Here is a 25,289-nt window from a genome sequence, read left to right as displayed (position 1 = left end):
GGAGCGTGAATGAAACAAGTGCCCACAGATTAGAGAGCGGATGAAAAGCTCTGGTCTATTACTGTAACCGAATAGATGGTGCCGAAGAAATGAAGAACACCAAGGATCCCATATCCCGATGAACTGAAGCCAGGTGAAATATACAGAGAAATAAACACGGAGACTCTAACGTGGAAATGCAGAGCCCTAAAAAGACAGAAGAGGCTAAAAAGCAACGAGGGCTCCACAGAAGAGGCGATGATGAATCCTTCCTCCCATCTCGTGGCACAGAAATGGAAGGCTAAGACATGGCAGCCCAGCAGACACTGTTGGATGGATGTTGATGCTTAACAGCTTTTCTTTGTGGGTCGGGGGTGATTCAGCTGAAATGGTGGAGGGGAAAGGCTAGCACTGGGCCTGGGAGTCTGGAGGGCATCTCTTCCCAGGGCTCCTGGGTTTTAATGCACAGGGCTGTCTCCATCCAGATGTGAAGGAAGAGGGGCAGTTGGGTAGCCAGGCCTAGAGGCAGAAGGTCCTGGGTTCAAACCTGGCTGCTGACACTTCCTACTGTCCCATTTTTTTTATGGCCAGGAATCTTACATGAGTCAGTTTAACACTGCCCAATTGTCACACTACAAATGTTATAAAAACTACAAAAGCCTAATCCATGTTCCAATGCCAGGTCAAAGCCAAGGGACAATGTCAGATGTTGTATTTAACATCTGCTCGTCAGATGAAGTCCTTAAAGCTGTGACTAGGATCCCAGCAGTCTCTTGTCCTCGCAGCGGCCACACGGTTCCTGTCGGGGAGGCCTCTCTAGGTCCAGGTGTCTTTCCCTCTGAGGACAGGAGCTCCGAGGCTTTGAGGAAGTCTGGCCCTGGATCCCTCCATGTGATAAGGCTTAAAGCTCTTTGGGCATTTACGAGAGCTGTCTGAAATCAACCTTGCTCCCAGACAGATGCCAGGCACGCGCACTCTCCCTCCTGGCCTTGCAGTCTTCACAGTGGAAGTGGCCAGAACTGGAATGTGGACTTCTGAGGAAGAGTGCTTCCTCCTGCTGCTCTCCCTCCCCATCCGGGGTCTCCTGCACCCAGACAGCAGTTGGTTCGTCCTCCTCCTCCAGGGACTTCTCTTCCAGCTGCTGCAGCGGTTCCCCAGCCTCCCCGTTCCCTTCTGTCTCTAGAGAAAAGAGTTGCGGAGCCTGGACTCCCCATCCTGGAGGAGGCTTCTCTTTCCGCTGTCCTAGCTTTGTGAGGCGGACCAGGATGGAGCACCGGGAATAGTAGCTTGTTGTGGGGAGGCAGGCAGTGCCGTGGCCATGGCTGGGGGAGCCGTTGTGCAGGGTCCCCAGCCCTGGGAAGCACTGGATGAACCTATCTTTGGTGTTCACTCTGCACAGCTGCAGGCTCGTGGGGGGCTTCATCTGAGATGAGACAGCCGTGAGGGGTGCCCTCTCGTACCAGCAGTCGCTGGGGGTGGCCACAAACCAAGCCAGTGGCCGGGCTGCTCCTGCTTTAGGCCAATGGATTCCTGCACCCTGATATCGCTTCACAGCCCCCCTCCTCCCCGGGCTGGTTTTCTTTTGTCTGTTTTCAGTACTTCACACCTCCCATCACATTCAAACCTTCCTTCCCTTTTATCAGGTCCACAGCTCTTAGGCCTTGGGACAGATTCTAAGCGGAGGGTAAAGGTTTAAAAACACACAGTGGGGGGCAGCTGGGTACCTCAGTGGATGGAGAGCCAGGCCTAGAGATGGGAGGTCCTGGGTTCAAATCTGACCTCAGATACTTCCCAGCTGTGTGACCCTGAGCAAGTCACTTGACCCCCATGGCCTAGCCCTTACCACTCTTCTGCCTTGGAGCCAATACAAAGTATTGATTCCAAGACGGAAGGTAGAGTTTAAAAAAAATAAAAACATGCAGTGAATGTCATGACAGGTTGTATTGTTCTCTATTAATCATTACTGTTACCACGTGTATATTGTCTGTTACAATGGACATGAGTAGAAATCCCCAACTAGTTATAAAAGTCCTCACTACCCCCAATAAAGCTGCCATTGATTGCCATCAGCAAAAAAATAAAAAAATAAAAAATAAAAACACTCAGTGAAGGAGTAGAGCAGACGTGGAGGTGCTGGCAATGGTTTAACTGGGTCGCTGCGGGGCCCCTCATGGCTCTCCCTCAGGGATGTCTGACTGATAGTCTTCACAGCAAACATAACTTGTCAGACCTCTAGAATGTACAATTTCAACTCAATTAAAAATTAAATAAGTCAAGTCATATGGGTAAAAATCTCATTTTAATCATGAGACCACTCTTCTCCTCACTAAGCTTCTAATTTTAGCCTGTCTGTCTGATAAATAGCAACATTCAGTATAAACGACAACAAAGTTCCCATCAGGAAGTGGAAATGCCATTTTCTCTATCTGCCAACTGAAGACACTATTAATCCCCGGGGGCGGATGAAAAAATACCAGCCATTCTGTGCTTTGACAAAGCAAGACTTGTTAGTTCTTACAAAACTCAATATGATTAACTGTAAGCTGTACCCTATAATGCAATTATGAAATTAAATTTGGACATAAAAGGTTTTTAATTTGGTATTTCTTTAAAACTTCAAAAGGTTGGTGACTGCCCTGAATGGGTACACCCTCTCCCTCAATGCGGATCACAGTCCCTCTAGTTCAATAACAATCAAGAACGCGACCCTTTAAAATGGGAAGAATTGTTTCTGGGGTACAATGGAAAGAGCCCCGGACTTTGGGTCAGGAGACCGAGGCTCAAATCCTTGCCCCCACATTCACAGCAATGCCGGCACCTTTGGGCAAAGCACGATGAAAAGGATTCTCCGTTTCCTCCCCCTACAGCAGGGCTCTAAGCTGGAGCTTAGCACCACAGAGTCCTGCTTCTCAATGGCCCTCACAGTCTCTCATCCCAGACACAGCAGTTTTTGGCATTCCCAATTCCGTGGCATCTCCCATTTGAAGCATTCCTTCCCCGACACAGCCCTACCCTGATTCAGGCTCTCATCTCTTGTCCAAGTGACTCCAACTCTCCCCACAAAGCTGTCAGTGATTTTTCTCCCGTGCACATTTGTCCAGGTCATTTCCTCACTCTAAGAACAGTGGCTTCTATTGCCTCAAAGTAAAATACAATCCCTTTTGATTAGTGTTTAAAACTCTTCACGGATTGGTCCCAACATGTCTTCTGAACCTCAAAATACATTATTCCCCTTCCCACACTCTGTAAACTGGCCAAAATAATCTCCTCTTTTCTTTTTTCACACAAAGCAGCAAGGTTGCATAGTTGTGAGAGCAGTGGACCTGGAGTAAGGAAGATTTGAGTTCAAATCCAGTCTTCACTTCAAATCCTGTATGACCCCAGGTAAGTCACTTCATCTGTTTCCTCATTGTCTCTTGGCCACCCATGTCTAGGATGTCAGCTTCCCACCTCCACCTCAGAAAATCCCTGCTTTCCTTAGAGATGAAACTCACAAACCACTTTCTAAATTAAGATGCATTTCCTAATTCCTCCAAAAAAAAGAATTTTTTTAAAAAACAAAGAAAAAAGAATCAGTGAAACCAATCAACATACTGAAAAACATCTGATGTTCTATTCAATGTCCATGCTCTTGGACCCTAAGAAGCAGTGGGGAGGGGCAGTGACGCCTCAAGTCTCTTCTTATTCTATAACTTTATAACAGTCAATCATGTTGGGATGACTGTCCTTTCCACTTACATTGCTGGGCTCATTATGTGTGCTCTTTTCCTGTTCACATCAATCTTTCCATGCTTCTCTGAATTCATCATGCTCACTGTTTCTTAGAGCAAAATATCGCATCACATCTTTGTACCACAATGTGTTTAATCACTGACTTATTGGTTGATTAATACCTAACTGCTTGGTTACTTGGTTATACAAAGCCATCTATTATTATGTTTTACAGACGAGAAAACTGAGGCTAAAAGAAAGGTTGAGTGGCTTGACTAAAGTCAAACATATCAGAGGGGAAATATAAACCCAGCTTTTCCTGACTCCCATCTTTCCACAATATCATGCTGCTTGCTGGTAACTATGTCACAAGGTTGCTTAAAGAAAGTGCTATTTCTTTCATGATTAAATACACTGAACAAAATGAAAAGAATGGTTATTCATTTATAGAGACCAAGGGAAGATGGCCCAGGAAAATCAAGAAAAATATTTATTGTGCCTTTACTACGTACAAAGCAATACATGAGCTATAACAGGTTTATAAACAAATGTAAAACATGATTTCCCCAGCTTAGAGTTTATATTTTGGTTGAAGAGGCAGAACATGTATGTATGTATGTATGTATGTGCTCTGAAACTCCTGAAGATTTGATTTCATTAATGTGAGTACTTCCTCTTAACAATGCATTAGATATATTCTTTTGTTCCAGTTTCATTTATTGTTGGGATATAACAACTCTACAGTAAGCAAAGGACAGAATTATTCTCTTTCATAGCTACTAGAGAAAAACCTAAAATATTCTTAAAGATTAAAAGTCTACCATCCTGGTAAGAATTAAAGTATAGGTAGAATTCTCCCTAAGACATAGCCATGAAGAAGTCTTTCAAGTGGCAATGGTTTACTGAATCCTTTAAGTCACAAATTTGATATGAAATGAGGAATTAGATATAAAGGTAACTTCTGGAGGTTGAGTTCTTGACTTTGTACAATATATAAATTATTCTAACCATAAGCATCATGGAACTAAAGCCCTTTAACCTCAACTTGACACCTTGGTTCAAACATGTACAAAAAAAGTCAAAAAACAAAAACAAAAGCACAACATATCAAATAATGAAAAAAATTTGAAGAGAGTAAGGCATCATCATATTACAAAAAGTATTTTGTATAGCAGGACTATTTCCATTTTCTAATGAATAACCTAGTGTTTTGCTGAATTGGTCATTTCAAATTCAGAACAAATAACCAATGATGACAAATGGTTACAGATATTCCTGTCTAATAACATTCTCTGAAATGAAAGTATCAGACACTATGCTATTTATTTTCTTTGACTTGGTGAGGTTTCTTTAGAGATGCAGCAAGGTGCCATGGAAAGAGCATGAATTTGAATGAGCATGAAATGAATTTGGAGTCAGAAGATTTGGTTTATTTCTAGCTCTTACATTTACTAACTTTGTGCTCCTGGGGAAGTCATTTAACCTTTCTTGTCCTCAGTTTCCTTGTTCATAAAATGAGAGAGTTGTACAAGATTATACTTAAGATTCATTTCCAGCTTTAAATCTATAATGACATGGTTTTTGTTCTGCCATTAAATAGCTATTATTATCCTTCAATTCCAATCACTAGTTCAAGTGCCCATGACCACCCATACATAAAAATGTATTCATTCAAATGTAGAAAACTGGATATTTTATGTATATAAAAGGAGAACTATTAATATTTAAATTTCTTACTTAGAACAACTAGATTTTTTCCTGCAAGGAATAATTTTATAGTAAAACAGAGAAGCATGACCTATGACTATCCTAAACATGACCTCTAAGTTTTTAAAACCCAAATAATGAGTATATATACTTATTTTATTAAAGTTCTATTTATTGAGCATAGTAAACATTCATAATAGAGTTTTCCTGCCCCAAAGGGGAATTTTTCTTTAATCTCTATGTAAGGTATATAGTCCCTTTTCATTTAGAACAGTTTAATGATGAAAAGGATTTTTTTTCCTTTCTCCAAAAAGTTTAACTTTCTTCCATTTTTTCTTTATGTTTTTGAGTTGGTTTTTTTCTCTTCTTTTGATAATTGACTCATACACCACCATAACTCAACCTTGTATCCTGAGCTGTGTGGAAAGGAAACAAGAACAAGTTCTGAATTTTATGCCACTGTGTTGGAACAAGCAACAGTGGGAATATCCAGAGAGAAGAAATTGTCAAGACTAACAGTTGGTGGGGAAAGAGACAACTGGGAGTGGCAGTGGATCTTGGATGAGCACTTCCTTCCTGGTGTGGGAAGTGGGAGGAGCTTTGGCTCCCGAGTCTGGCGAGAATGCTTCTATTTCTTCAGCCCTAAGACAGGCCCAAACAGCTCTGAAGGTCAAAACTGTTCTTGTTGCTTGCTGTTAACTGCTAAGATTTGGAATTGACAAAGCTAGCACAGATATAGCGTAGATGGGAGTAGGAGAAACCCTCCACCAGCCTGTGAGGCCTGGCCTCAGCTCCAAAGCTGAGAAAAACTCCAACTTTATTTAGGGACACCCCTCTTCCCTTTTCCCTGATTCCTCTGCAATCTGAACTGATTATTAAAATTTCTCTCATTAGAATATCGCAGTCAGATAAGTGGACTATCTTTTCTGTAGCATAGAGGGAGCTGAACCTCAGTTCAGTCATCAAATTATAAACGGTCCTTATTGGACCCCTGATGGGCGACCAAAGTCGGGGGAAAGGCTTGTCCCTCAGGAGGGTCCATGTTTAGCCTGCTCTGGGGCAACTTTGGCAGCAATCCAGCTAGAAGATATCTCCACAGGGTATCATAAATGGCTCATTTCTCAGACACCCCATTTTGGTCAAAAATAGACTCTCAGCAGGGAGCATCTCTCTCCTTTTCCTCACCAGCAGCCATATTCCCTCTCTCCCTTCAATTCCTCCATTCCCTGCTATGAACCTTCCATTTCTCAACACCCACTTCATGGGGGACATTGTATTTTCATAAAAATCCAAGATTTAAAATTTTTGTTTGAGAAAGGTCTTCAAGGTAAGAAGTTTGCTAACTCCTAAAATCCAGAGAATGAACTGTTTGCAGAAAGATGCCTGAAAAACCTACACTACATAAAGAAGATCCAAATTGAACTTTGGGTGTGGCTGATTGAACTGAAGGTTGATTGAACATTTATTTTGAATGTATACTCTTATGCCAAAAGTAGACTGCCCCCTAATTGGTTTTTGTCAATGCACCCAGCAAAACACTGGTTTTGTTGCCTCTCTCTTCTATTTCCCACTTAACTCTAACTATTGTAGTTTCTTCTTAGAAGGCGAAATTTTGTATGCATCTGTAGTCAAAAGATTTTAGAAGTATAAGATGATTATGTTTAGTGATCAGTTGGGGAGACTAGTCTCCCAATCATCATCAGGGAGAATTGTGAATTTTAGATTTACTCCATCCTGCTTAGTCTTTAGAATTCTTGCAACCAGGAATGTATACACCCCCACTTGAGGATTAACTGTGGGGGAAGAGGGTCTATGATCCACATGTGCTAGCAAGTGACAAATCAGAACAACTGACTGACCCCCTGTCAGTCCCTGGGCTGTCTAAAGCCAAGTTTAAGCCACCATTGGTACATGTGAGATACAGGAAGTGATGTTGCATCACTTCCTGTGGGGGGGACTTTTGCAGTACTATCCATGCATTATGCTTTTTTGCAAAGACTAACAATTTGAACACTAATGAACTGAACACACATACTTCTCTTTGGTACATATGAAACCAAATGGCTTCATGTCTTAATACCCAATTTTAGCTATATTACTAAACCAGCCAAACTCTAGTGGCCTATATATATATTAAACCCTTCCTTACTTTCTTTCTTAGAATCCATACTAAGTATAGGTTCCAAGGCAAAAGGGCCATAAGGGCTAGGTAATTGTGATTAATAGCCATGTTCCAGATATCTGTTCACACAGATAGGAAATGTCTTGAGATCAATATGAACCCAAGACCTCTTGTCTCTAGACCTGGTTCTTTATACACTGAGCTACCTAGTTGTCTTCCTATATGTTCCTTTAAAAATGCAAAAAAAAATCAATCTTTCTTCCTATCAATCAACAAGCATTTATTAAACACCTATTATGTGCTAGGCACTGTCCTAGTTACAGAAAATTAAAAAAACTCTATCCCCAAAGAGTATCTATTTAAATTTTTTAAAAAAGGAATATACATACAAAATAAATATAAAGGAATGTGATGGCATTGAGGTGGGGGGGACCTAGGAAACAAAGAATTGTGAGAATCTCAGGTGAGTGGAGAGTGCAATAGACATTTTAGCGAAGTCTACACCAGAACCTAGAACAAAGTAGACAATAAATAAATCCCTATTAGTTGACTTATTAGTAGAGGAAGAACAACAAGGACAGTTTGATTTGAGTAATATATGCCTAAGGCTGAAAAGGTAGGCTGGAGCCAGGCCATAAAAGGCTTCAAAAGCCAAACAGAGAAATTCATATTTGATCAAAGATAATAGGGAGCCACTGGAGTTTACTGAACATGGGAGTGACATGGCCAAACCTGTGCTTCAGAAATATTATTTTGGCAGCTCTGTGGAATAATGGATTAGAAAGAGAAGTTTTGACACAAGAGGACCAATTATACATATTATAAAGTATTTATATTTTATAATATGTCATGATTTATGAAAAAGAAAAATCTGCTTGAGTATTTGATTTGCTTTTCACTTTTAAAATGGGAAAAGGTAGCCTAACATCTGATGCTAAGCATAACAATTAGACCTAGCTATAAAAAATAATAATAACCTACTTACAGAGACATCATCTTTCTAGATTCTTAATTATATAGCCTTAAACCAGAAGTAAATGAAAAGGGTCTCTAAGCATCAAGAAGCCATCACATCCCCCTTCTGCACAATGTACTTTTTTAATCAGGAAAGAAGCAGAGTCTCCTTATAAAATAAGGTAACAGACTGGAAGATCTAAACATACACATAACAGAAATTAACTCCCAACAGCAGAAAAAGAAGACAAAAAATTATTTCAAATGTTAAGAAAAATCATAACATCAGACAAGTATGGGAACATATGATGTAGAGGCACTAAATTCTATAAATATCATCATAATGTACATAACATAATACAATGCCCATTTTAGTAAGGAAAGGAAATATTTCAAGAATCTTAGAAATATTAATCAACAACAATTAAAAATTTTAAACAAGTTTTGTTAGTAAATCAGTGTAAAAGTTAGTTAACTGAAAAATTCTTTGTTGAATAATTCATTCCTCAATAAAGCATATTTAATTTACTGCTATAAATTACCAAGTTATAAACCATATAGAAAATGCATTACTAGTGCTAAGTCTAAAATTCTATCACAATATTGTTGCAAATCTGAAAGTTCCAGGATATTCTAATTTGAAATCAAAGTTCCAGCTATACTTCTATCCTCACAATAGAGTCCTTACCAACATTTGATGATTAGTATATAGAAATGGAGACTTTCAGTTTCCTTTTAATACAGCTCAAGTTCATCAAATAGACAATACAGTCATTAAAGTTTCCTCTTCAGTGCTTTTCCAAACAAGCTCAATACTTCTCTCCTTTGGCACTACTACCCCTCCAAAGAAGTCCCACCTCATCCCACACATGGACTACAGCATGGATGACGGCTTTTGGGTCTCCCCATTCCAAGTCACACTCAGTCTATCCTCACATAGTCAACAGTGATCATAAAGCATAAGTCTGACCATTTCACACACTGTTAAATCAACTACCATGGCTCTCTATTTCCTCCAGGATTAAAATTAAATCTTCTGTTTGGCTTTTAAAGCCCTTCATAATGTGGTCGTTTCTTCCCTTTCTAGCCTTCCAACATCTACTCCCCTCCATACACCTGCAATCCAGTGACAATGGCCTCCTTGTTGTTCCTTGCACAAGACATTCAATTCCCCAGCTCTAGGCATTTTCACTGGCTTTCCATACAAGGAATGTTCTCCCTTTTCAGCTTCCCACCAAAGTCCTCCCTTCTACAAAAAAGTCTCTTCCTCTTTTCCCTCATCGATGATCTAAAGTATATCCTGAACTTCTTTTGTTGGCACATTGTTTGTTTTCTCCTTGATGGCAGATTCTCTTTTTTGGCTTTTTTTAAGACTAAAGCCAAATCCACCTTCTCCATGAAACCTCCTTTACCAACCCAACCAGAAATGACCTCTTGCTCCTTTGAAATCCCAAACATTTTGAGCTCTCTTCCCTCTGGACTCATATGGCACTGGATACCTTTAATAACATCCTTCATCTTTTGCTCTATATGTTAATTATCAGTTTGTGTATTCTGTGTCAGTGACTTACAAAACAGGTATAGATTCCATGTTAATCAAATCTACAGATGATAAAAAGCTAGGAGGGAGAACTGACATGTGGAAAGACAGAGTCAAGGTCCAAATAGATAGTGACAATCTAAACCAATGTGCCAAATTAAATAGGATGCAGTTTAAGAGGAATATCTACAAAATCATACACTTGGTTTAAAAAAAATCAACTTGCAAGTAAAAAGTAAGGTAAACTTGGCTAAGGAGAAGTTCCTCTAGGAAAGACCTGGGAGAATTTAGAGAACTGTAAACTCAGTGAGTCAATATCATGACATGGTAAGAAAAGTAAGAAATGTAGCCTTAGGTCAAAGTAGTAGAGGCACAGTATCCAAGATTAGGAAAGTTACAGTCCTGCTATATTCTGCTCCAGTTTGAAGAACTGGTACCAGTTCTAGATACCACAACTTAGTGAGGATACTGAAAAGCTTGAGAAAACTCACATCATGAAGACTAGGACAGTCAAAGAGTGTGATGTGATAAAAGGATTGACTGAAGACTCTGAGGATGTTTAACCTGGAGAACAAAATTCATAGGGGAGACATAGTAGTTATCTTCAAGTATTAAAAGGACTCGAGTAGAAAAGGAAATAGGTTTGGCTAGGATTTAGCCAATGATTAGGAATTGTAGAAATTTAGATGGGTACAAGGAAAAGCTTCCTAACAATCTGAACTCTTCATCCTTTTAAGATCACTTCAGCCCTAGAACTCATATTCATCACCCACTCTGGCCCCTGGTGCCCCCTATCTCTGACTAAAGGATGATAAGCTCCTACCATATTCTCCATTTAAAGAGAGTGTCGAAGTAAGCCATCTCTTCATTTCCCCCCTGACTGTGCTCCTCTGGATTTTTCCACTATGTTTCTTCCCAGAGTACCCTTCCTCTCTCCCATTTTCTACTTCCTTTTCTCTGCTGTCTTCCTCTATTAGATTGTAAGCTCCTTGAAGACTGTCCTTTTGCATATCTTTATTCCTAGAGTTTAGCATAGTGCCTGCACACATTAAGTTCTTAATAAATGTTTCCTATCAAAAAGTAGAATGAACTGTCTTTAATGACACTGGGCTCCCTTCACTGAAACCTTTTTTTATAATCCTTAACAATCACTTGTTGGGAATATGGTGGAGTGGGTCTGTACTTAAAAACTGGACTGTTTGGATTTTGAGGTTCTTTTCAATTTCTGAGATTCTGTGATTCCTACTAGACTTCAGTCCTTGGGTACCAGGACTACATTTGCTCTTAAATCCCCTGGGTTGTTTTCCATTCTAGCCATTCTACTGAAATAGATCCTTCAAAAGGTCACCAATGACCTCTTCCAAATAACCAGATCTAAAGGTCTTTTCTCTAATGACTTTTCTGCAGCATTTGACATTACTGAGTACTCCCTTCTGGATACTCTCTTACCTCCCTTTTTTTAAACCCTTAATTTCTGTATTAGTAACAACTCTTAAGACAGAAGGGAAAAGGCTAGGCAATTGGGGTTAATTGCCCAGAGTCACACAGCCAGGAAGTGTCTGAGGTCAAATTTGGACCCAAGTCCTCCAACTCCAGGCCTGCCACTCTATTTACTGTGACACCTAACTGCACCCCAACATTAACTTTTAAGACAATGCTTTCTCTAGATTCTCCTTTTGCAACTCATCTCTGTCTTTTGTTCTAACTTCTTGCCCTTTTTCTGATTCCATAAGATGATCCCCTTCTGTTCTCCCACTTCTCTCTACATACACACTCCCCCTTGCCAATCTCTTTTACTTCCATGGCTTCAATTATTTCCTTAGAATCATAGCATCTTAGAGTAAGATCTCATAGGTCTTTCAGTCCAACCTATACCTGAAAGGAAATTTCTTCTACAATATCACTGAAAAATTATCACTATCACCTTCTCCAGCAGTCCTTTCTGCTTCTGGCCACCTCAGACTGTTCAAGAAATTGATTCCAATAATAAGCCAATATCTCAGTATTTAATAAATTCCATCCATTATTTGCTTCTAGTTCTGCCATCTGGGACTAAGTAGAGCAAAGTCCTGCCTTGAAATCCTTAAAATATGTGAAGAAAGCTAATGGACACCACTCCATCTCTTCTTTGGACCACACTACAAAGGCAATGTAGTAGAGTGGAAGAGCAACAGGCTTAGAATCAAAGACTACCTCATATTCAAGTTCATATCCTATTCTTGTGTTCTTGGATAAGTCACTCACCTTCCTTGGGTCTCAGCTTCCTTCTGTATAAACTGAGGAACTACACCAGATGACCTCTTGGGTCCTTTCTGGCTCTGAATTGATGATATTATGATCTCAGGGCACCCTACTGCTCCTAGCTAGTGGTTAGTAAGCAATCAAGGGGAGGAAAGATGACAGAAAGGAAGCTTCAAGCTCCTTGGGATTTTACACTAAAGAATGATAACTTCAATTTCCTTTCCTAAGATCATAGTCTTTCCAGAACAATTAGATAAAAGAAAGGAAACTTATTACCTGTGATTACATTTATGTCTGGATATTGGTTTTCACATAGACCAACAGCCTTGCTATCCTTCTCAAATGCTTCTCGAAGTTCTTTCTTGACCGCTGCTGAACCACATAATCGGTATAGGCCTACTACCTAGAAATAAAACCAGTGCCACATTATGGTAAAGCATGATAAAGAGAAAATTAAATATTAAATTATTATAAATTAAATTAATATTAATTAATTAAACATTAATATTACGATGAAATATTTTACAATTGCAGTAAAGTTTAAAATTCTTCTAAACAAAGATAACAAATTTAATAGAAATCTACTTAAAAAATTTAAGCCCTCTTCTACAATATCTTTTCAATAGTTCTGGACATCTATATCTTACCCACTTTACAATTTCTTTCTCCCATGACCCCATATGCTACATGAATATGTCTATGGTCAAATGCTTAGAACTTTCTAAAGCTTCCTGAAGGGAGAGAAGCTGTAAGGTAGGAAGATAGAGGAAGGATAGAAGTTTTGGATACCACGAGGGGGATGGCAGAGCCAAATTATAGATATGAGGTGGCAGGAATGAGTCAGAAATGCAGGCCTTATAAATTATCAATGAGCCACAGCAAAACTCCGATCAGTGGACTATTCAGAAGGCTTGTACCGTCCAGTGATCCAAACTTAATACCACACAGGTCGGAGAGATGATAGAGAAAAGAAAGTGCCTGGCCGAAGGCCAGATCCCAGGTGAGAGAGATAGAGAAGGATTAAAGATGGAGCTTAGAGGCCAAGCTCCAGCAAGGACAGGCATCAGAGTGAGCTGAGATCCAAGAGGAAGAGAGGAAAAGTGGAAGAGAGAGAAGGTGGAGCTTGCTGGGGCTGTATTTAATCTCTTTGATATGCAAATATACACACTACATAGGGATGATTATCATTGGTTAATGACAAGGTATAGGTGTGGTTTCTCTTAACCAGGTGAGCACAAAGAAACCTGTTTTCCTGCCTAACCTGTGGGAAGTTGGGGTCAAGGGTCAGAGGCTTTCCCAGCCATGTGCAAGACTGAGCATGCTCTCTTCTAAGACAATCTGTACACACTAACTGTTTCCCTTGCCCATAGCTAGGGGTGGACTGCTACACTTTCTATATTTTATGTAAAGTCTACCACATAAGGCTATTTTGAGTCAATCATATCAACATTGTTACTTTGATATCCCAGTAAATAATTCACCTTATACTGGTTCTGAACAAACCTTGCCTCATACATCATTAAACTGGATTTTGTTCTATGGTGTTACAGTCAAGTTGTTTGGACATATTTCTTATGCTTTTGGATCCACTTTACAAATTCAGCAAAACTATCATTTAATAAAGATTCTCTAAGTGAAAAAGAAAGTCAGATTCAGGTACTTATTACATTTTTATTTTAGCTTCCTATTACTAAAAAAATAATAATAAACTGAATCTCGGGTATAATTTTAAATAAACATCAGTAAAATATAGGCAAAACAAAAACCCCACTAATAAAAATACATAATACAACAATTTACCAGCAGAAAGCAACATGGTTTTTAAAAATCATGCTTAGTATCTACTAGGCTTAATAGTTAAATCTTCATAAAGATGACAGAAAACAAAAGCAGACATAATCTATTTGGAGTGTTTGAAAGCCTCTGCCAAAGTTCTACAACAAAGGCTATTTTAGAAATTGAGTCAGTGGATTGGGGGTAAACTGCATCATGGAGGGGGGAAGATACTATTCAGCATGGATAAGGAATTAGCTTAGATACAAAAAACAAAAATAGGAGGGACAAAAAGGCATGTCTTGAAAGAGGCAGGTAAGTGGTAGGGTTCTCCAGGGATTAGTGTTAGAACTCTGCATACCTAAAACATTTACAAATTATTTAAAGGAAGAAGCACACTGCAAAACATCCAAATTTGAAGATTTCAATCATAAAACACAAAACTCATGCCAAGTAAGATTGCAAGAAAGATTTCTAAGGCTGTATCAATGGGCAGGAAAAAATGGACTTCACAATGGACAAGTCATTAGAAATGAACAGAAGAAAACAAAATCCAATATATACATAGTGGAATCCAAGTTGTGACAAACCAAGAAAGGAAGCCAGGAATTACTTGAGGTTGTTTCCTTAAAAACAGCATTTGAATACATTCCCTCAGTAAAAAAAAAAAAAACACATAACAAAAATCCCGAGAATCAAGAAATGTATTAAAATCAAAACCAAAAAAAATTACTCTTTCACTATATAAAACCTTTATGTATCTACACTAAGAATGCTTTATGCAAAAAATATATTTTGGCCAAAAATCTATGAAAAGGATTAGATGAAACACTTCCCATAAATGAAGAAAGAAATCTGAGCAGTCTTTTCTTCCTGGCATTGTTTCTGGTTTTATGGCTGCTACTGTTCTAAGAGCTATAAAAAAAGCCTCTAGCTTTTTAACTAAAAGAATATCAGAATGAAAAAAAGAGTCCAAAAAGATGGGCGCTGCACAGTCCTGTCCCTACCCAATAGGGCTCTGCATGGCAGTAGTTAGGGGAGGCCAGGTGTTCCAACACAACAGGATGCAGGCAAGAAGCATCTTACCAAGACGACAGTCATTATGTGTCCAGTGGAGAGCAGCAAGAAGAGCATAATGGAAGACTGAGAAAACAACAGTGGCCCTGCAATATCAGAGGCATGAGTTGTCTTTCGATGAATGAGAATGAGGATGAAAATGATGATGATAACATCACTCATAAAAGTGCTTTATAAAAATCCTCAAAACAATCCTGGGAGGTAGACAGTATTATTATTCACAATTTACAGCTGAGGAAACTGAGGCACAAAGACTTTAAGTGATTTGCCCAGGGTCACCCAGCTAAGAAGTGTCTCAGGCTGGATTTAAACTCAGAGCTTCCTGAGTTCAGGGAATATCCCATAATCGCACATGTGGTCACTCTTCCCATCGATGGTGTATATTATTGTGACAAAGAGTGCCCCAGGTTTATGAAGGCAATATCTTCTTGCTGCTCTTCTTACTTTGCCACTTCATTAAATACTCTTCTTCCTTCAAAAAAAATACTGTATACTGTTCTTGTTGCCATTCATTGATCAATCGACAAACATCTGTTAAGTATTTACTATGTGCCAGGCCCTGTGTGAAGCTCTAGTGATACAAAAAGAGGCAAAAGACAGTCCCTGACTCCAGGAGCTTACAATCTCATAGGGAAGACAACATGTGATCAAATATATATAAAGAAGCTCCAGACAAGATTAATAGGAAATAACAGAGGGAAGGCATTAGAATTAAGAAGAATAGGGGAAAGCTTTCTGTAAAAAATAAGATTTTAGTTGGGACTTAAAAGAAGCCAGGGAGGTCAGTAGTCAGAGCAGAAGGAGGGCACTCTAAGCATGGAGGGCAGCCAAAGAAAATGCCCAGTCAAGAGGAAGGGTTTTATTTCTGTAGAACAGCAAAAATTCTAGTGTCACTAGAACAAAGAGTAGGAAACTAAAAGAGGGTTAGGTTATAGAGGACTTTGAATGCCAAACAAAGTATTTTGTATTTGCTCCTGGAAGCAATAGGGAGCCACTGAGTTCAGGGTTAGTAGGGGTGACTCAGCTGGACTTGTGTTTTAGGAAAATCACTTTAGTGGCTGAAAAGATGATGGAGTGGAGTGTGGAAAAGACTTAAGGCAGGTTGACCCACCAGAAGCCTACTGCAATAATACAGGAGTGAGGTAAGAAGAGCCTGTACCAGAGTGGAAAAGAAAAGGCAATGTACACAAGAGATGTTACAAAGGATAAAGTAACAGATTGAATACTTGTGAAATGAGAAACAGAGAGGAATCCAGGATGACTTGGAGGGCTGTGAGCCTCCTTGGAGGCTGGAAGGAATGGAGTTACCCTCTCCAGGAAGGGAAGTGGACAGTAGAGAGGGTTCAGAGGAAAAGACACTTCGCTTTTTGCACACGTTGAATTGAAGATGTCTGCAGGACATCCAGTTCAGAATACTAAAGGGCAGATTAGGTTAGATGAGATTAGGGGTCAGCAAGGGATTGGAGAGGCAGATCATCAGCATGGAGATGGATCACTTTAGGGCTATCGTGCAAGACTTTGTTGGTGCTGGTACTTCCCCTCCCCTGATGTCAGTGGCAGTGCTTGTGAACATCTGAGTCAACAAATAATTGGGTGCTAAATAGCTTCTCTTAACTCAGCAAGGCTGGTCTCTAAACAACATTCATCAGGCACTGGGCCTGTTTTCTGCAGCTTCTCAGATTTGGTCAGAATTTATATCTTCTGACAACTTTACTTGATAATAATGATATATTACTATTTTAATAGCTTGAAAAATATTATGGCATTTAATGTGCTAAGAACACTGATCACATCTCTGCCCTTACTGACCAAAGGATATCATCCGCTAGCGGGAACAAACATTAGAGGGTCCTTTGCTTGCTCTTATAATCATCAATAATATCTCCAAATTCTGTTTTTAATCATTTGGAGCACCTACTCAATGTTTACTGACTAATGAGGGCAATGACAAAAATGGCACATTGAAGGGGTATACCGTGGCTTTTAAAGCAACAGTGACAACCATACTGGGGTTAACTCACATTTATATTGTGCTCGAAAGTTTAAAAATTTTTCCTCACAGCAACCCTGTGAAGTAAACAGTCCAAGCATTGTCCTCTTTGATTTACAAGTGACAAAGGTAAGGTCCACCCTGGGTAAATGGTTCACCCCAGCTTCCACAGCTGGGCCTTGGATCCAAGTCTGGAGTTGAATTCTATTGTTGTTTCAACTGTGCTCTACTGTCTTCTCAAATGAAAAAACTAATAAGTTCAAAATAGGAGGTAAAACATTTTTTTAATTGCCAATAGAGAATAAAATGTTTAACCCAGGTGAAAACCGTAATACTATATTGAAATGATGTAAATTTTATAAATAATTCTTCTTAGAAATATAAATTTCTGGAAATGACATCAGGCAAATTGATTACATGAAAATTGTGATTGTTTTTAGGAACTGATCACTGGGCAAACCAAATTTAATACTAATAGAGCTATTTCACATAGTAGATAATAAATTTATGACATTCGTCACTCCAAAATGCGAGAAAGCCTGAAAGTAAAGATTCAAAAAGGTTTTAATAAATTAATGGATAACAGAACCACAGCAAGTTATTAGATGAAAAGAAGGGTGTTTACAAATACCTAAAATATTAAATATTGACCAAGGAACACCATTCCCTCCTATAATACCTCTCCTGGGTACCTTTCAAAGTCTGAATCCCAGGCTGGATGGGCTACAAATCTCATGCATTATGGTTATTCGTCCTAAATAGTTCAGAGCTTTTGCAAAGAACCTGAAATAAAGCAAGCCTATGTAAAAGATTGTTTTTGTCTGTGTTTTTTTAACAGGATCTGATGTACTTAGCCAAGGAACTGGAATAGTTACAAAGATTAACCAAATTTTTGGTAGAAAGCCAGTCTAATGTTCAAGCATAGTAAATGAACAATCTAAATATGTGAAAGAAGGTCTAATTCAGGAAAGTATGTTTCCAACTGAAAAATTATGAAAACTACTTTTTTGCATACATGTAATTAAAAACAAACTCCTAAACTCTCAGGTCTATGAGTAAAAAATATCACTCTCATGCTAGAAAGGGGAAATGATTTGTATTACTACAGAGTAAAGAAAACAGAATCAAAAGGGCAGAACAACTGCAGTCACAAATAAAAATCAAAACCCTGGCCAAATTTGGTAGTGCCATATTGCCCAAAGTAAAGGACACATTTCACTTTTCTGCTAATAATCAGTAAAACTAAGTGAGGGGGAAGCCAGGTGTAGCTCAGTACATAAAGAGCTGGGCCTGGAGATGGGAGGTCTTGGGTTCAAATGTGGCCTCAGATACTTCCTTGCTGTGAAACCCTAAGCAAGTCACTTAATTCTAACTGCCTAGACTTTACTACTCTTTTGCTTATTATAACTTCTAAGACAGAAGATAGGGGTTTAAAAACAAAAAAAAAAAAAATAATTGCCTAGCCCTTACCATTCTTCTGCCTTGGAACCAATACATAGCATTAACTCCAATGCAGAAGGTAAGGGCTTAAAAAAAAAAAGACTGAGTGACAAGACAAGGTGTTTGGGTATTCATTAGGAAGGATCTGTTGTATCATAACAAAATGTATTAGTTTTTAAATTTAAAAAATATTCAAGAAAAGGTAATCATTTAAACTCATAACCAAGAGAATATAAAGAATGTTTTCCTGAATAGGATAACAATCTAAATGTGGTCATTCAATGACTCAGATTTATTTATGAATTATTAAAGGACTCCCATAAAAAATTAATTCTAAATATCAAAAAACAATTCCTGTTTGTAAAGTGTTTGCCCAATTATATTTTCCTGGCACTTGACATAAATTTACAATAGATTTAAGAAAATACTTCAGATAAAAGGATGACCAAAACAACTGTACTTGAACAATTTATGGAAATGATTTTTTTAATAACTGACTCATGTCATGCAAGTCTGACAAGTGAGCTGGTTTTCTACTGGCTAAGTAAAGCAAAAGAAGAAAAAAGCTTGGTCGGGAAGGAAAAGCCCCCTTCTGACAAAATAATTTTTCTACCGATTTTCTTAACCCAATCCTAAATAGAAGAGGCCTATTTCTGTCTGAGTCTGTCCAAGGCGGAGGGCACTTAGTCCAAGAACAAGAACAGTAACCAAAGGAAGGGCTGCTGAGCAAGGTGGATGGGTAGGGCTTCTACCAGGGACGGCAGAGTGCTGGGCAGCTCCTCGAGGCCTCAGGCTGCCTCCCTCCATCCTCCCATCCTCAGCAGCATACAGGGGGTGCTTCAGAGAAGGGGACTGAGTGATGAAAGCCCAGGGCACTGGCAGGAGAATGGGGAAAACTACAAAACACCCTCCCGGGAAGACAGCACAGAAGATCAGCTGGCCCAAACACTGCCTCCAGCCAGGAAGGGCATCATAATCCCATCTTACACAGATGAGGCAAGTGAAATAACAGCCCCAAGTTCCCCAGTTAGTGGTTAGTGATAGTAATAAGGTTGCCCATGCTGGGCCTGAAGTCGGGAGGGCCTGGGCAAGTCACTTAACCTCTGTCAGTCTCAGTTTCTTCATCCATAAAATGAGAATATTAATAGCATCTACCTCCTAAGATCTTTGCAAAAGATATCTATAGAGTTCTTGGCACAATGCCTGGTACATAGGAGGAATTATATAAATATTAGGAGGATAGAAAAAAAACTAGAACCCACATCTTCCTCCTGATATAGAATAGAATACTGCCTTTATGGATTCCATATCAAGTTCAGTCATTTTTTTAACCCTTGCCTTCCTTCTTGGGATCAATACTGTTTATTGGTTCCAAGGCAGAAGAGTAGTAAAGAGGGGGTTAAGTGACTTGCCCAGGGTCACACAGTTAGGAAATGTCTGAGGCCAATTCAGGACCTCCCCATCTCTAGGCCTGTCTCTCTATCCACTGAGCCACAAAGCTGCCCCTCCATATTAAGTTTTGTACTTTAAAGTCTTTATTATGCAAGAGTTTAAAAGTCTCACATTTCCATGTAAATTTTCTGCATTACGAGTGGCATTTTGAAAATATTTTATGAGGACATACTGTGTACCTCCAGTGTTTTGCTTTTAACTTCTATATAGTTTTAGGAAGAAAAGGCTAATGCACTCTATCAGAATAGATTTGGTGCCAGAGGAGCTGGGACGGAATCTCATTTTAGCCTCTAAGTAACAACAGGCAACCACTTTCCCCTCTGCACCCTGAAGGGGAGGCTAGATTGGATCATCTATAAGGTACTAGAGTAGGCTCAATCCTAGGATCCTGTGAAATGTTGTAAATTATAAAATTATCTTAATAAAAATATTTAAACATGACCCTTTGCTGTTCTTCATTTTATTTTAAGACATCACCTGCGTCAATGTGGAGCAAAAATGACAGGATAGGTCATGCTTCAGCATAATGCAATCCATATGACGCAACTTAAAAAAAACTTGTTCTTCATTCCTTCACCTCAATATACATTAGCATTTTCTAACTTTCAAAAGGGAAGGAGTAAGAGAGATTTAATCACAATACTTTTCATCACACATCTAGGAATCATCTATGGTCACATTTTCCTAATCTTTGCGGGGGGGGGGAACATTTTTTAAAACATGGACAATTGTACACATTAAGAATAGTTTGGGGGGAATCCAGGCAGCACAGTAGATAGAACTCCAGGTCTGGAATCAGAAGGACCTGGGTTCAAATCTGACCTCAGATACTTCCTAGCTGTGTGACCCTAGTTCCCCTAACCCTTGACCTTCTGCCTTAAGAATTGTTACTAAAACCAAGAGAAAGTAAATTGCTTTTTGTTTGTTTTTTTTTAAAGAGAATTGTTTGGGTTGTTTTGTTTTGTGCTTTTTTTTGTTTTGGTCTAAACAGGGAATAATAGAGAAATTGATTCTGAGTATCTTCTGCCAACCCCATCAGTTGTGAAATCTCACATTTATGCTGTGGTATAAGAATCCTGAGGGTAACAGTGTGATGTAATGTTGGCTCAAGATTATATATCCCTGAAACTCCTGCTTCACAACAAATGTGGAAGCCATCTGACATATTCTTAATTGTCTATTGCCCAAAATATGAATATTAAAAATGGTAACTGAAAAACAGAACAAATAAAGAAGAGCAAAAGAATGGATTTCTAATTTCGTTCACCCAGATTTGCCCTTCAGAGCAGGTTCCCCAAAATTTCTTTAGCCACAGAATACTCAAAGGCACTTTTAAAAATAACACAGAAAGATGAATACCTGACAGCCTCTCTTTTCGATTTCCATAATACATTTCTGCATCAACAGGGGCACCATCAATCCTACATTTTCCTTTTCCACCACTTTTTGAACATCTACCCCAAATATTACTGGTTCTTGATTGGCATCTAGGCCTGGAAGAGAATTCTCCCATTGTTCCATAAGAGTCACTTTCACATAAATAAGTCCCCTGGGCTCAAGTTTGACAGCCAGTTGGTGCGTCTTGGTCACTCTGAATAACGTGGGGAGGACGACGGTCCCGTGACAACATACGCGATTTCTCCTCGGCGTGGGTTCCCAACTGAACACCACCAACTTTAAGTGCTGCGCATTTTCAATTTCTATGTTGAAGGTGTGGTCCATGTCCAGAAAGGTTGTCCGGCATGTAAGCAGCGCTGTCCTTGCTTTGTTAACTGAGTCTACCTGAATTGCACAAAAGACATCTTTTGAATCCATCCTCGGTGGTTTTAAATCCTCTGCTCCATAGAAATGCACACTCATGAGTCCGGAGAGATACTGTGAACACTTGGGCTGATCAGAAAAGCTGTAATGTCTAAAAGCATCGATGTCGATTTCAGTTTTGTTACTACTATTTGGAAATACTTCCTTTCCTCTCAAATGTTTGTTTTCAGATCCACGTTTGCCTGATTTAATTATAAGTTCAGGGGAGTCTCCATCACTTAGGTAACCACCCTTGCAAGTAGATTTAGAACTTGAAGAATTCTCCTTTGGGAAGCTATGCTGAGAAGAGACACTGCTGTCCAGGTGGTACCGGCTTATCACATTTCTTTGGGCAGCAGGGATGGTATTTCCAGAAGGTAAAGTGATTATGTGGCTCCGACCTGGACAGTTACATTTTGACAGGGAGGAGGGGCCATGTGAACTGTGGATATGGCCCAAGGTCCCTTTGACGCTAAGCTTTCGGCTGAGTTCTGGCAACTTTTTCATTTTCATGGAAAGTTTTCTTACAGTTTTCGGAGACTTGATTTTATCTGGAAAAGACCAATTGATAGAGCCACCTTTTTTTGCAGGATTAGGGCTTGGAGGAGATGATTCAGAAGTACTTAATTCAGACTTACTTGTAGCAATTGGAATTCCAGGACCTTTAAAAGCAAAAGTAAAAAGCATATTAGCATATCTTTCTTTAAATAGCTATTACAGCTTACTCCTTCAACCTCATAGCTTCTCTCACAATAACAAGAGTTGTTGCTTTATCACATCTTAATGAAAATGGCTGATTCAAATGCACTGTTATCAACCTTCAGGAAGTCAAATTAAATGGCTTTTTGCCAAAGAATGACAAATTAATAAATAGTATTATAAGTTTTCCCCATCAATTTATTGTCACATGGCCTCTACCAACATAGCTTTTCTTCCCCTATTCCACCCCCATCTTCATTTTCATTTTATATGCTATTTTTTCCCACTAGAGCAGTAAGCTTCATGAAGACAGGCACTGTCTTCCTTTTGTTTTTCCCTCTTTTATTTCAAGTCCTCAGCACATGGCCTGGTACATACTAAGTACTTGATAAATGCTGGTTTATTTGATTTCATTCATGGATAGATAACCAAAGAAGATGAGGTAAATAGACTATTTAAAAATAATTCTTTTAGCTTAGAATTTCATATCTAGTACTGTATTTCTTTTCTATTTCTAACTCCTAAAAATTAATCACTGACTCTTCACAGACCTATCATGATCATATCAAAGTGCTGACAAGAAGATATAAATCAAACAAGATAAATTTTTTTTTGTGGAAAAATGAGTTCTTCTATGCTCTTTGGAATTGCAAAGAATAAAAGCAAAGGGACTTAATCAAGAATAAAAAAACATTTTAAACTGGCAATATCAACAGATTAGTTTTAGTAATTGTGAGCTATTGTTTTCTTCTTTATAATATTGATATTTCCCTCTCCAACAATCCTCCAGTATGGCTTTTAGAGCACAGCTTTTCTCTGTGAGTTTAAATATAGCTAGACTGTACACAAACATGCTGAGTTTTATTTTCATTTCCAGTTAACACTATGATTTGAACAACAAAATGCTTTTGATTAGTAAAAAGTTAATTGAAAGTTACATTTTGTCATAAAATCTAAATTCTCCCATTTTGATTAAAGTCAACATTCTATATCTGAACTCTAAATTTTTATTTTCATAGATCTATATTTAGGACTTCAAAGTAACATTTGGGATCAAAAGTCAAAACTATTTCAAATATCTCATCATTAATAGAAACATTTTCTTAAATGAAATGTTAATTTAAGATGAGAAGTGGAACAGCAATGCAATAATTCATGAAAATTCTGAGGGACTTATGAGAAAGAATAAGAACTGTGGGAATAGAAACACAAAAGAAAAACAACTGCTTGATCACATGGGTTGATGGGAATATGATCAGGGATGTAGACTCTAAAGGATCACCCTAGTACAAATATCAATAATATGGAAATGGGTCTTGATCAATGACACATGTAAAACCCAGTGGAATTGTGCATCAGCTACAGGAGAGGTATGGGGGGAGGGGAGGGAAAGAACATGAATTTTGTAACCATGGGAAAATATTCTAAATTAATTAAATATAATTTTCCAAATTAAAATAAATAAGATGAGAAGTAGTATATATTCTAACAATATCCCAATTACTTCAAATCTGTATGTACTATTAATAACTTGCTTAAGCACTATTTTATAGGAAAACTTCCATCTTAATATCAACTTAAAGATCAAACAGCTTTACTTCTTTCAAAGATAAAACAAGAAAAAATTATTTTAAGTTTCAACAATTTCCAAAGAATTTATCTTATTTCCCTATTCTACCCAATTAATGAATCCCACTGAAAAAATAAACTGGTTTTTTTGTTGTTGTTTTACAGAGAGCTATTTTGAGTGTGTCTGCTGTGCTTTTTTGGCAAGAAATGTTGTACTTGATAAAATTGGACAAAGCGATCCTTTGTACTACAAACCATAGCACAATCCCACTGGTGGTTTGGTTTAAAACATTCTATAATAATCAGATCCATGTTTCAAAGTCTATTATTAACATTAATATTTCCTTCTGTCACGAGAGAAAAATAAGCAACAATACTGCACTTTCCTCAGTTTGATTTTGATTTGTAAAAACTTTCAATAGTTGCTACTCAAATGTTAATGTGAAACATAAGGCTAATTCAATATGCCAAGTAGTTTGGAGATCAACACAAAATTAAGCCATGTATTAGAATAAAACCAGAGACCAAACTTTAAAAAAACATAGTACAGAATTTTGTACAACAGATTTGAATCTTTAGTTAACATGTAAAGTTGACTTTCTTATTCTCTGATCTGATTATTACTCTAAAATACATCCTTCTCTGCTCTACTCAATCCCAAGAGTTTTCTACCAAAGTGCACAAGAGAACAAGTTAATTTAGGTAAAGTACATCTTCCTGTTCCCAATAAAAAACCATAGTGATGCTAGGTAAGTAAACCATCTTTAAATACTTCCTTTGGGTTTCTTAGGATCATATCTATTATGCTCTAAAAATATATTTCTAGGAAGGATGGCGGGGTGAAAAAAGTTATATACGTAACAGCTGTTCCATTTTTAAAGTTTTTTTTTAGATTCTCTTTTTAGATGTCTAGAAGTATTTACTGGCCTGCAATTACTGTCTGGCACACTAAATTATAAAACTCATATATTATTTTAAAGGAAATTAAATATCTCAAATTGTGCTTCTCTTTGTTTTAGACATAATTCAACTTTAGCTTTTATGAAGCTGTGTGACTATAATTTAATCTTAAAAATAAAGTACAGTATATTTGAAGGGAGTTTTGAACCACAATTCAACCATTTAAGCTTTATGACTTTCAGCAAGTCACTACTTAAAAGTTTCAGCTTCCTTACCTATGAAAAGAAAAGCTGATGATAGAAATAACAATTATACAGTGCTTTAAAATTTGCAGT

At 38.3% G+C, this 25,289-nt stretch overlaps 1 protein-coding gene across 6 annotated transcripts in view; it reads right to left on the bottom strand.

Annotated features, from left to right (window-relative positions):
* SYDE2 (synapse defective Rho GTPase homolog 2) overlaps window positions 1–25,289 on the bottom strand; it is a 125,385-nt gene that overhangs the window by 62,608 nt on the left and 37,488 nt on the right. For all 6 annotated transcript variants that reach the window (XR_008916079.1, XM_016429898.2, XM_016429896.2 and 3 more), the window contains exons 3-4: window positions 21,346–22,448; window positions 12,531–12,657 (exon numbers count right to left, since the gene is read on the bottom strand). Coding sequence is in view for 5 of the 6 variants with exons in the window: in XM_016429898.2 (XP_016285384.2) it covers window positions 12,531–12,657; window positions 21,346–22,448 (1,230 nt within the window). In the remaining variant the exon portion in view is untranslated. The remainder of the gene's footprint in view (window positions 1–12,530; window positions 12,658–21,345; window positions 22,449–25,289) is intronic.

This window comes from Monodelphis domestica, chromosome 2, assembly GCF_027887165.1.
Source record: "Monodelphis domestica isolate mMonDom1 chromosome 2, mMonDom1.pri, whole genome shotgun sequence".
In the NCBI taxonomy this organism is placed as follows: Eukaryota; Metazoa; Chordata; class Mammalia; order Didelphimorphia; family Didelphidae; genus Monodelphis; species Monodelphis domestica.
This window is presented reverse-complemented; position numbering and strand designations above follow the sequence as displayed.